The sequence below is a fragment of the Prionailurus bengalensis genome, chromosome E1 (genome assembly GCF_016509475.1).
Source record: "Prionailurus bengalensis isolate Pbe53 chromosome E1, Fcat_Pben_1.1_paternal_pri, whole genome shotgun sequence".
Taxonomy (NCBI): Eukaryota; Metazoa; Chordata; class Mammalia; order Carnivora; family Felidae; genus Prionailurus; species Prionailurus bengalensis.
In genome coordinates, this window is record NC_057347.1 from 4,445,904 (window position 1) to 4,458,705 (window position 12,802).

Consider the following 12,802-nt stretch of genomic DNA (forward strand, 5'->3'; position numbering starts at 1 on the left):
TACAGAAAAATTGTGCCGACACCAGGGAAGAAGAAGTCTTTGAGCAATGTTTCTAACGGAGAGCAGGCTGGGCTTGGTAACATAATGAACAGGAATAGAGAAGGTAAGGGGGGTGACAAGAAGGGGGGAGGGGGGAGACAGTGCCAGGCGAGGCGGAGGAGAGAGAGGTGGTAGGGACATTCACCGTGGTTTGGTGGGTAGGGGACAGAAGGCATTGAGGAGGACGGACAGGTGAGGAGTCGACCCCGGACGTAGGAAATTGAGTACCTGGGGTCGAGTCTAAATCCCAGCTCAACAAGTGAGATAAATACAGTCGACCAAGGCTAACCTAATAAAGCACATCTTTTTTTTTTTTTCTTTTAAATGTGTATTTACTTTTGAAACAGAAAGTAAGCGGGGGAGGGGCAGAGAGAGAGGGAGACACAGAATCCGAAGCAGGCTCCAGGCTCCGAGCTGTCAGCACAGAGCCCGAGGCGGGGCTCGAACTCACGAACCGTGAGATCGTGACCTGAGCCGAAGTCGGACGCTTCACAAACTGAGCCACCCGGGCGCCCCAAATAACAGAGCACGTCTTTATCAGACAGCAGACTGGGGAGATACTAACCGTGCAGGGAGGAGGCAGGGGAGTCCTCATGAATCCACGAACACTTCTCACAAATTCATACACCTGTTGGATCCGATGAACCAGAGGGCAAAGCGGGACCACCTGCCGGCTGCCATTGCTACTTCTCTCCATAGGTGGAAACACCACCCCAGGAGCCTCGCCGGGGCAGGGAGAGAGGAATCTACTAATTTTGCAAGGCGGCTCCGTGCTGGCATTCTGTGAGAAAATGTGCTCCCTTGCCGCTGTGAGTAATAAGGGAGCAAAACCCAACAGACTGACGTCCCCTGGAGCGGCCTCACAAAAATCCCCACGCCTGACATGTACCGAACATTCTCTCTCCCGAGCAAAGTGCCACCTGGCATCCACGCTCATAGAGGAGGTCACTCAGACGGCCAGATAAAACACGGGTTTGTTTCTAGGCTGCAAGAGTCCAGGAAGGTCAGTATCTCATTCACGTTTCTAGGTGGTCACGGGCAGCAGGGATCCACGTGATGGTGAACAGATGTCAGGGATTCCTGCCGACGTGTTGCTAAGGGAACTTTTGTAGAGATGCCCTGAATCCCTGGCATCCGTAAGCCCTGCCCACTGCTTTGAAGTCCTGGGGCGGGGGGCGCTTGACCAGCCCCGTGCGCAGCGGGGACGAGGGGGTAGGTTCCCGAACAGAGGCGGACAGAGGGATGAGCTCAAGGTAGATTTTTCAAACAGCGGGAGCTACAACCGTGGACCGCGAGCCCCCAAATCAGAGGGCAGAATGACTCCGCGACGACCGCACAAAGCACGCCGGTCTTTTTTGGTCACCGTGCCATACTCTGCGAGCCACCAGCCCTAATTACAGCTTTGGGAACAGACCGGATAATGAACTGCCTTAAGAAAAAAAGAAAAAGAAAATTGACAAGGTCACACCCACTTTAGGTAACGCTCCCGCTCCTGTTAGAGAAAAAAAAAGCCGTGTATTGAAATCAATCTGTGTAGGGGTGCCCTGGGTGGCTCAGTCAGTTGGGCGTGTCTGACTCTTGGTTTCGGCTCAGGTCGTGATCTCACGGTTCGGGAGTTCAAGCCCGCATCGGGCTTCATGCTGGCAGCACGGAGCCTGGTTGGGATTCTCTCTCTCTCTCCCTCTCTCTCTCCGCCCTCCCCCACTCACTCTCTCTGTCTCTCTCAAAAGAAAAATACTTAAAATTTTTTTAAAAATAAATAACATAGGGGCGCCTGGGTGGCGCAGTCGGTTAAGCGTCTGACTTCAGCCAGGTCACGATCTCGCGGTCCGGGAGTTCGAGCCCCGCGTCGGGCTCTGGGCTGATGGCTCAGAGCCTGGAGCCTGCTTCCGATTCTGTGTCTCCCTCTCTCTCTCTCTGGCCCTCCCCCGTTCATGCTCTGTCTCTCTCTGTCCCAAAAATAAATAAACGTTGAAAAAAAAATTTTTTTTAATAAAAATAAATGACATAAAATCAATTTGTGTAACAAAGCAAGCATCCACTAGATACTGGGCAGCTAGGATACACGGTGTCTATTAATAACCAGCACAAAGCCAACCCAACCCAAGAAGGCTGGACGGCCAATGCCCCAGTGGACAGACTCAGGCTTTAGGGACAGGAAAATCTGGTTCCAAATTCAGCTGCAACATTTATCAGGTGGCCTTTATAAAGAAATCCCTGGCACCTTAAAAAAAAAATTTTTTTTTTAAAGAAGAGAAAATCTCGTCTGAGGATGGCCGTGGAGAATTTTCTAGCAAGTCAGCTAAGACTCCTGCACCCTGCCTCGCTCTGGGGAGGCGCTCTCTCTCATCAGTTTAGGCTGGCACACCGTGCCAGACGTGTTCTCCCTCCCCTCCTGAGGTTGCCAGTGTGCAAAACGGCCTTCAATGGACCTGTGTCCATACCCGTACCCACCCCCGTATGCACCTCCTTCCCACACAGGATCTCCTGCTCCAGTGACTCGGTTTACCAATCGAATATGCCAGAAGTGAGCTGCCCGTCCTGAGCCCAAGCCTTAGGAGGGCCGGGCAATTTGTAACGTGCGTTCTTGGAAGCCGGCCACCCTGGAAAGACTCCAGCTCCCTGCTAGAGGGAAAGGCCATGCGGAAAGGCCCTGGAGGATGAGACACGAAGCGGAGAGAAGAAAGTCACTTGCAAAAACACCAACACGCCAAGCGAGAGAGTGAAGATGCCACTTTGGAGTCCCTGCCCAGCTCTGCCTGCCCCGGGACCCCAGCCCTGGCCACCGTGAGGCGTGACAGATGCCAAGAGAGACCAGCAGAAGAGCCACCCGGCGGAGCCCGGTCGGTCCCCAGCGATGTGCGACGTGATGGTAAATGCTTGTGTCGCGGTACTGAGTTCCGGGGTGGCCTGTTACACGGCCATCGATTATCCACGGCACAGCCCCCCTCCCCAGCTCCACGTCTCTCACATCCACACCTTGGAAGCTCCGGCAGGAGCACGTGAACCCAAAGCGAGAGAACAGAAGGCGGAGAGGTGACCGGGTTCAAGGAGGGGACGTCTCGTTGTGCTGGCCAACAACGTCACGTCGCCCTGGCCCCTGAGGCCCGCACCTCGTGGCCAGACGGCAGGTTCTCAGAACAGCACTTCAGTCACGGAAAACTCTGGGGTGTTTGTGTTCCAGTCTTATACCCCCCTCCAGAATTATTTCCCAAAAGCTCTGGGGGTTTCCACAGATGCCTTACAGTATCTTCCGGGTCCCCAATTTGTTCTCTCCATTCAAGGTTAAGAGCAGATGGTGGGGAATTCCTGGCCCTCCAGCCACCGGACCTGCCCACGTCCAACTCTCGGGCGCTTCCCCAGGGACGGGGATCTGGGCTCTGCCTGCCTCCCCCAGGAGCTGTTTGTCAGGCACCAGGCACCCCACAAGTCTGGCAGAAACCTCTGCCCCCACAGGGCCTCCAGTCTATGCAGGGGATCCTGGCCTGGCTTGGAGCGGACAGAACATTCCCCTGAAGTCTCCAGGCCCTGTCTCAGCTCCTCGACCGCGTCTCCCACATATCAGGAAACTTCTCAGCTCCTCCCCTTCTTCATGCAAGGCTGAAGAGACCCTCAAGAAAGATTATTCTGGCGGCTTTTATCTCAGGGCCCTTACATCTCACCTTACATCGTTCTTGGGAAAGACAGGTTCCCTCTTCCAGTGCTCTCCTCCTCTAGAAGGTTCCACCATCCCCTTGTGCCCAGCCCTTGGCCCCCCACACTTCTCCACTTGGGCTGACGCCTTCCTGGGGGCCGCTTTCTGGAAACCAAGGACGCGCTGTACCCTTCTCCCATTTCCTTGATGGCCTGACCAAAGAGATTCTCCCCCCAGGAACCAGGACAAGAATCTCCCCAAGCTGGCCTCTCCCCCGGGGCTGGCCGGCCTCCAGGACAGATCTTTCAGCTGTGTCACAGCTAGCTCCCAGCTCCCCTCCGTGGGGTGTGCGGCTTGCAAAGCCAAGGGCCTCTCAGTCCCACTTTCTTTATCTGCGCGAGCAAGGAATCCTTGAGGAGCGTCCATCTTGCATATGCTGTTCTCAACCTGCCGCACCCTTCCGCCAAGACGGGGCTTCTTGGTATCACTCTGTCCGCCACTCCCGGTGGTGCCCCCGCCTCCCCACTCCTCCGCCAGGAGGCTGGTGCCGTCCGTTCTGTCTGTACCTGTCTCCCCAGCGGCTCCCCTGGCCTCCTGATCTCCATGCCTCCAGCAGGCACACGTCCCATGAGGATTCCCACCTCCAGGCCCCGTCTCCAGCCTCCTGGCTCCTGCGCTAACGTCCAGGCTTGACGAACCCGCTGCTTCCCCACACGTGTGGTTTCGTGTACCGGCCAGTCCCCTGGGAGCTGTGCGTTCTCCACGAACCGGGTCTGCCTTTGAGGGCTCACCCCAGCCCCCAGGGACTCTCCCCACATATCCTGCAGCCCGACCCAGCCCTCCGCCCTGAGGTCCAGCCTGCTCACCGACGAGGTTCCCGGACACAAAGGGCCCGATATCCGATCCTTCCTACAGGGACTGCTCTTGTCCTTTCCCGCAGCATCCAGACCATTCCCTCCCTCGCCTGTTAGCAGTTGAGCCCACACTGTCACATTGAAAACCGGCACAGAGGTAATATTCAGCCCTCTGAGCCGCTAAGCAAACACACAAGCATTACTCCCTCGGGCAATTGCTTTCACTTCTGCTCACCTGGGATGTGGGGAGAGCGCCTCCCCCTTCACAGAGCGGTCAGGAGAGCGGGCGCCTAGTGGGTGCTCCACCAACGGGGCCCCCTCTCGGCGGTACAGCTCCCACACATGGGCACCCCCCCCCCGGCGCGTCACCAGTTGGCAGCTGTCCAAAAGCCCCTCACTCGCGCACCAGAGATTTGCTCAGCACATCTACCCGCAGGCCGCGCCCGACCCGGCTGATCGTTCTGTTTGCCCCCTGGGTCTGGCTCAAGCCTCCCTTTCCCCAGAGGGAAACGCAGAGCCCCCACTCTTGCTAACAGCAGCCTAAGACCCCACCAGCCCCACCCGCACCCCAAAACACTCCTTTTGGGCACCCAGCCAGGGACGCTCCTGACCGGACAGACCCACAACTGCCAAATTTCCACATTAGTGCTTCCTGGAGAAGTGTGGTCACCAGGGAACTCGAAAAGAGGAGGCTCTCCCAGGGCTGCTTTTGAGCCACCAACAGGGAGGCCGCGACACCTGCTTTCTTTTACTTCTGAACCTCGGCACAGATCTGAGGAACACACCTGAGCCTTCCCTGAGTACACAGGTGTCTCAAAATACAGAACCAAAAGCGTCCTGGAACGTCCTCTTCTGCTCAGACCCTGAAATCTCTTCCAGCCTAAATTTTGCTCAAATGCTCCTAATTTATCAGGAGGAGGGGAGATTTTTGCATTGCCCTCTGGACCCTGGAAGAAGGCTCTGTGAATCCAGCCGTGGTTCTGATCATGTTTCCACAGGATATTTCTCAGCAAACTCACCCATAACCATTTCACCACATCCATCCATCCATCCATCCATCCATTCATCCATCTATCTTTTCTTCTCTTTCTTTTTCTCTTTCTTTCTTTGGGTCCCACGGAGCAATTTCTCTCAAAACTTCCTACTCTGTTCTTTGCAGAGTAGGTCAGGGGTCAAATTATAAATAAATGCAGTCTCCAGTGATTTGGAGAGGTGTTTCAGCAGAACGTTTATACTATGTACTTACACGGTTGTGGGTAACCGCCTGTTTAAGGCCAGGCAACAATCTGGCAACCCTTTGGGAAAGGGGATAGCCTATTAAGTCACTCCTCCCCAGCCCACCCCCCCCCCCCCCCCCCCCCCCCCGCTCCAACCAAAGGACTTCAGAAACTTCGGAGGCCACTCTGGCTGTGACCTAGAGCTCAGCGATTAGAGGACGAGGAGACCTCCCAACTGTCACCCAGACAATAAACAGCCAGCCGACTTGGCTCAGCAGGTCCTGTGCAGCCCTGGGGTCAGGCCAGAACCCCCAGAACAGACCACTTTTAGGTTCTGGACCTCGGCCTGGGGGGCGCTGGACCAGGGGAGGAACCCCAGGATCGGGCGGGCGGCTCAGTTGACCGGCAAGTGGGCGGCCCCCAGGCGGCCTGACCCGGGGCAGCACGACCGTCCTCGGGTCGGCGGGCTCCGGGCTCCGGGGCCCAACCGATGACGCCGCTGTTCCGGATCCCCAACCTCCCAGCCTCTATGCCTAGACCTCCGGACTCCGCAGCCCTCGGCCGGCCCCCTGCCACCGCCGGGAGCGCGCCCGCCCGCCCGCTCCAGAACTCACACAGGCAACAAGTTCTCCTTCCTCAGGGCGGCCACGATGTGCTCGGGAGGCCCGGCACGGGGGGCGCTCCGAGGGCGATCCCCGCGCCGCCCGGCCCGGAGGGGCGCCCCGCTGTCTCCACCGCCCCCAGAGTCGGGGCGCGCAGCGGCTGCACCCCGAGCCCGCCCCGCGGCGCACCCTCGGACGGGGAGCGGCTGGGGCGTCCCCGGTGCGGGCAACAGGTACGCGAGCGCGCCGAGCCCCGCAGCCCCGGGTCTCCCGGCCCCCCGGCCCTCGCCTCGTTTACCTCCAGCAACTGCACGTAGCTCGCGGGGAACCAGCCGCGGAGCCCGTCCTCCTTCTCGCCTTCCCACCAGCCGCCGTCCGGAACCTGCAGCAGCCTGATGAGCTCGCCCGCGGCGAAGCGCAGCCCCTGGCCGTGCCGCTCCCCGGAGAAGGGGTACAGGGTCCGGCAGCGGGCGCCGGACATGGCCTTGGCGCCGGGGTTCACAGCGCAGCCTGCATCCCGGCCGAGCCCCGCGGGCTGGGCAGCGGCTCCGCGGGGTCCCAGGCGCCCGGCGCTCCGGGCTCCCGCGCTCTGGGCGCGCGCCGTCTCGGGGGGTGCGCGGGGGGTCCCCGGGCAGGCGGGGGACGCGCGCGCGGCGCAGGGCAGCGGAGACTCGCTGGCTTCGCGGAGCAAAAGCGGCGACGCCCCCGGGCCGGGCCGCTCGCAGCTCGGGCGCGGGGCGGGGGGGGCGGGGCTCAGGGGGAGGAGACCCAGGCGTCGCGGGCTCCGGAGACAACTTCCCGGGGACGCGGGGCGCGGGCTGCGGCCGCCGGGGTCGGCCGGAGCGGGGGCCGCCCAGGCGCGCGGAAATGCGCAGCTCCCGGGGGAGGTGGTGGGATCCGGGGCATAGCCGAGGGCCCGGCTCCGCGGCGAGGGGGCGGCCGGCGGTCCGCGGAGAGGGGCTGGCGGCCGGGGTGGCCGAGCTGGGGCTCGCGCGGAGGCGAGGGGGCGGGGCAGGGGCGGGGCCAGGGCGGCCACGCCCGCCGAGGGGGCAGGTCGCTGGGGAGGGGTCTCCCCGCGCGCGCCCCCGCCGCCCCGAGCCGCGGCGCTAGCAACGCCCTTCGGTGCGGGCTTTGTAGGTCTGGTGGCCGCCGCCGGCGGGCTCCGCGGTCGCTGGGAGGGACTGTGACTGTGGCCGCCGCTGTCGGGGTTGAACCTCGGGCTGAACTTGACTCACCAAGACGGGTTTGCAGCCTGGCGCCCGAGCCGGGAGGCCATGTGTTCAACACTGGAAGGACTGGGGTTAGGAGTTGGTCGAATGGGAGGCAGGCCAATGAGGATACTTGGAGGAAGCGGGGAAGGTGAGAGGGACTGCCTGCCCCCCCCCACCCCCAACCCACCCAGGGTACCAGTCTTCCTGAAATCCAGGTGGGCCAGGCGGAGAGGTCTACACTCACATACTCAATCAACAAACAGCAGGAGGCCGCCACGTTCCATGCAATGAGCTGGGTACCTACAAAGATCATCTGGACTCCAGCCTGCTCTCCAGGCAAGCAGGCTCCATCCAAGCTGTCAGCGCGGAGCCTGACGCAGGGCTCGATCCCATGAACCGTTGTCAGATGCTTAAGCAACTGAGCCACCCAGGTGCCCCCTGAGTAACTTTTAAATGCTTGGGCCCAGGCCACCCTAGCTTTGGAAAATCACTGTTGAGCCATAGTCTGCCTTTAAGCTATCTAACCTTGAAACCCTTCAGTCTGGCCTCTGGCCACGGGCAAGCTGACAAATCCAGATTGCTTATAATGCTCCATCGATTGCAAATTCACAAACCCTTGCTTGGCTAAAAACATGAGGGGAAAAAAAAAAAAAAAACCTCTTGACCACAGTCCCCACTAAGAGTCCCTTAAAGCAGAACTACCAAATTTGATGTGGGCAACAGTCACTAAAAGCAACTGACCTAATCAGCTAAAAGGGCCTCACATTCCTTGTATGGGGGAACGTGTGACTGTTTGCAGACTGACCTCAAGTTTCATATCTGATGATAAGGCCCAGCTCAAGTGAGGACAACAGGTCCAGAGCCTTCTTGCAACTCCCGAGTCTTCCAGGGTGCCTTGTGAGCAACCTATAATCCAGTTTGGGCTTGGAGAAATCTCAGCCTACTCAGTGTCCCATACACCCTACTCCAAGTGACTTGCTCAGCACAGAGCCCGACATGGGGCTCGAACCCACAAATGCGAGATCATGACCTGAGCTGAAGTCAGACATTTAACCAACTGAGCCACCCAGGCGCCCCCAGATCTGGCTTCTTGTACACCAGGGGCTGCTTCCTCTTGTCCGCCCTACCTGACTCAGGAGACAGGTGTATCCTTGTAGGCCCAGCTACAAATAGCATCTCAAGAAAAGGTTCTCTGGTGGAAACCCACCGCCAGTCTGTATACAATTGACTGCTGGAACCCCTATCGTGGAACCCTTACTAAAGACGGAACTTCAACAATACCTAACACTCTAACACCTTCAGGCTTCTTTCCCCATCTGTGATTGGAGTCTGAATCCAGTAGCTGGAATCTGGGACTTGAGAGGGTTAAATGTACTTAGTGGCTCGCTTTGTGGGCTCTCTATTCCTCCTATTCAAACCACCTCAAGCCACTTTCTCGCTGTGTGCCCCTGGGCAATTTACTTAACCTCTCTGCTGGGCTTCATTTTCCTCATCTTTAGAAGATGTTAGTAGCATTTGTATCCTAGTTATTAAGAGAAGTAAATAAGTAAAAATGTAAACAATGGTAAGGAATACCTAGCGTATTAAGTATTCAGATATTGGCAATTATTATCCATCTAGTCCAATGGTCCTGGTTGTTTATTACCTAACACTTCCTTTTGAACTAAGATTTCCAAGGCAATAATAAGTGTATCTTTGGGATGCCAAAAATTTTTTAAAAACACCGTCTGGGTTTCTGTTTTCTCACAAGATCTCGAAGGGAAGATGACTTTCTCCTTCATCTATTTCCATCCCTTTGCCTTCCTCCTCCCTGATGTATTACTGTCTTGAACTTTTATTTGAATCTTTGATTATTTACCTTCTTTTCACAATAAGTCTTATTTCACTGAGCAGACTCTTCGTAACCCAGGGGAGGGACAGCACGAGTGTTTTAATTTCTAGCTCTACCTCTTAAAGGCTAACACTGAGTCTTGCAAAAAGCAGGCATTTGGCACTTTCCGAATTCATTTTGCAATATGAGCAGGTTTGAGCCCCTGCTCGTGTTCAGATTTTCCATACTGCCAAGTTACTCCATAAACACGTGGGTTAGAACATCTGGATTAGGCTATAAACTCCTAAAACCAGGCCAGGGGTGCCTGGGTGGCTCAGTCGGTCGAGCATCCGACTTCGGCTCAGGTCATGATCTCGAGGTTCGTGAGTTCGACCCCCGCGTCGGGCTCTGTGCTGTCAGCTTGGAGTCTGGAGCCTGCTTTGGATTCTGTGTCTCCCTCTCTCTCTCTCTGGCCCTTCCCCTCTCTCTCTCTGTCTCTCTCTCTCAAAAATAAATAAACATTAAAGATTTAAAAAAATAATAAATTCCGAAAAGCAGGCTTTAGTCTGTCTTTTTCTTAGCTTCTATTGACACTGTGCACTTAATTGATAGCTGTGGCCTGGCAAGTATTTCTTTTCTACCCAAGACAGTCTTACGTGCCTTTCCATCATCAGCCTATGGATGGCAGAGAAATACAGGGTTTCAGTTTCTTAAAAAGTTAAACACAAATTTGTCATATGACCCAGCAATTCCACCCTAGGTATCTACGTAAGAGAAATCAAAACGGACAGCTACACAAAAACTTGCAGAGAAGGAAGGGCGCCTGGGTGGCTCGGTCGGTTGATCGTCCTCCTTCCTTCAGCTCCTGTAAAGACCTCACCATTTGTGAGTTCGAGCCCCACGTCGGGCTCTGTGCTGACAGCTCAGAGCCTGGAGCCTGCTTCGGATTCTGTGTCTCCCTGTCTCTCTGCCCCTCCCCCCAGCTCACACTCTTTCTCTCTCTCTCTCAAAAATAAATTTAAAAAAAATATTTAAAAGCAAAAACCTTGTGGAGAGGGGCACCTGGGTGGCTCAGTCAGTTAAGTGTCTGACTCTTGATCTCGGCTCAGGTCATGATCTCACAGTTTGTGAGATGATGCCCCACGAGGAGCCTGCTTGGGATTCCTTCTCTCTTTCCATCTCCCTCGCTGCCCCTCCCCCACTCCTTCTCCCTAAACAAACAAACAAATAAATAAATAAATAAATAAGAAACCAGATACAAAAGGCTGCATGTTGTATTATTGCATGTATGAGAAAACTCCAGAAAGGGCAAATCTATAAGAGGCGGTTAATAGATTAGTGGTTGCCTGGGGCTGGGGATGGGAATAGGGAATAAATAAATGGGCACGAGGTTTCTTTTTGGGGTGATGACAATGTTCTAAAATTTAATTGTGGTCATGGTTGCACAACTCAGGAAATCATTGAGCTGTACACTTAAAACAAGTAGAAGTTTTGGTATGTAAATTATACTTCAATAAAGCTGTTACATAAACCAAAACGTAAACAAGAATATATAAAAGCTTCATTCATTCCACAAGGGTCCCCGCCTCCCTTTCCTTGCTAGTTTATTCAACAGCAACTTGAACAACCGAATGGTTAAGACGAGGAAATGGACAGTGTGCTGGGCTTGGGGCTAGAGAGATATATGTGGCGATATAAATAGAGAATTCCTGTAGGTCAGTAAGAAAAATATGGGTGACTCCATAGAAGAAAAAGGCAAAAGACATTTCACTGAAAAAAGATAACCCAAATGGCCAATAACACATCAAAAGGTGCTTAACCTCGTGAATCGTCAAGAAAAGCAAATTGAAATCCTAACGAGGTCCAAAGCGTCCGGCTTTGGCTCAGGTCGTGATCTCACAGTTTGTGATTTCAAGCCCTGCGTTGGGGTCTGTGCTGATAGCTCAGAGCCTGCTTCGGAGTCTGTGTCTCCCTCTCTATCTCTGCCCCTCCCCCGCTCACACTCTGTCAAAAATAAACAAACATTAAAAAAAAGAAAAAGAAAATGCCACATACTGATAAGGATGGGTACACCTGGAGCTCTCCTCCACTGCTGGCTGGAGCCCTTTGGAACATGTGATATTTATTTAGCACACGTGACTCATCAATTCTCCTTGTAGGTATGCGCCCAACTGAGATGGTTCACATGTTCACCAAAAGACCTACGCGATGTTTGTAGACGCAATATTCATAACAGCGCAAAGCTGAAAACAGCCCAACGTCCATCAACAGTAGAGCGGATAAGGGGTGCCTGACTTGTTCCGTTGCGAGAGCTCGTAACTCTTGATCTCAGGGTTGTGAGTTCGAGCCCCACGTTGGGTGTAGAGATTACGTAAAAATTAAATCTTAAAAAAAACAAAAAAAAATAGAGTGGATAAATGATGACCTATGTGGGGGGAAACTCTACTCTTGGAGAATGAACAGAACATTGCTACAGGTGAGTAAATCCCACAGATGTAATGTAGAAGAAAGGAACCCAGACACTGAAGGGTAAGAAATTCTTAGAAGTCAGGAGGAACCACAGCAGGGCATCTGGGATGCTTGTGGTAATCTGCTTCTTGATCTGGGTGCGAGTTACACAGGGCTGTTCTCCAGGCCGTATACCTATTCCTGTACTTTTCTGTAGGGATGTTGTATTTCAGTACAGTTTGTCGAAGAAAACAGTACAGGGCGCCTGGCTGGCATTGGTCAGTAGAGTGTGTAATGCTTGATCTTTGGGTCGTGAGTTCGAGCCCTACATTGGGCCGTAGAGCTTACTTAAAAACAACATTCGAAAAAAGAAAAGAAAAAAAAGAAAAGAAAAGAAAAGTGGGGTGCCTGGGTGGCTCAGTCGGTTAAGTGTTGATTCTTGATTTAGGCTCAGGTCATGATCTTACAGTTCATGGGATGGAGACCCACATCGGGCTCTGCACTGACAGCTCAGAGCCTGCTGGGGTTTCTCTCTCTGCCTCTGTCTCTGACTCTAAATAGATTAAATAAATAAATAAATAAATAAATAAATAAACTAAAAAAAAAAAAGGCAGTGGGACAGAAAAGAAATTTAGTATTCTGAAAATAAGCTTTTTTGGAATCATGACTTTGGAGAAAATAACTGGGTCCAGATCTCCTCTTGGAGTCTGGGAGAAACCGGGCACTGAGCCGGAAAGATCTGTTCACCTCCTTCCCAGTTCTCCCATCTGGAATGTGAGACAGGTCCAGCCAAAGATCCTGAAACTTGAGTATCGTAGCACCGAGTTAAAAATGGAGTCGCTTCTGTCGGAGCAAAATGGAACCCGTCAAATGCAGGCGCGTAAAGGAAAACTCAACCCAACCTTGCAGGAATTTATTGGTTTTTTAGAACACCAGCCGATCGCCGAATGCCAAGTCTGTTCACGTGCTCTCCTGACTTCTTGTTCC

The 12,802-nt window shown here is 54.3% G+C and overlaps 1 protein-coding gene across 2 annotated transcripts in view; it reads right to left on the reverse strand.

Annotated features, from left to right (window-relative positions):
- GAS7 (growth arrest specific 7) overlaps window positions 1–7,290 on the reverse strand; it is a 220,238-nt gene extending 212,948 nt beyond the window's left edge. The window contains exon 1 of one of the 2 annotated variants that reach the window (XM_043583115.1): window positions 6,645–7,054. In XM_043583115.1, coding sequence (XP_043439050.1) covers window positions 6,645–6,827 — 183 coding nt within the window. In that variant the 5' untranslated portion in view covers window positions 6,828–7,054. Of the gene's footprint in view, window positions 1–6,644 lie in introns of both variants that reach the window. The other variant, XM_043583117.1, reaches the window with a different exon arrangement.
- Window positions 7,291–12,802: the final 5,512 nt, after the last annotated feature.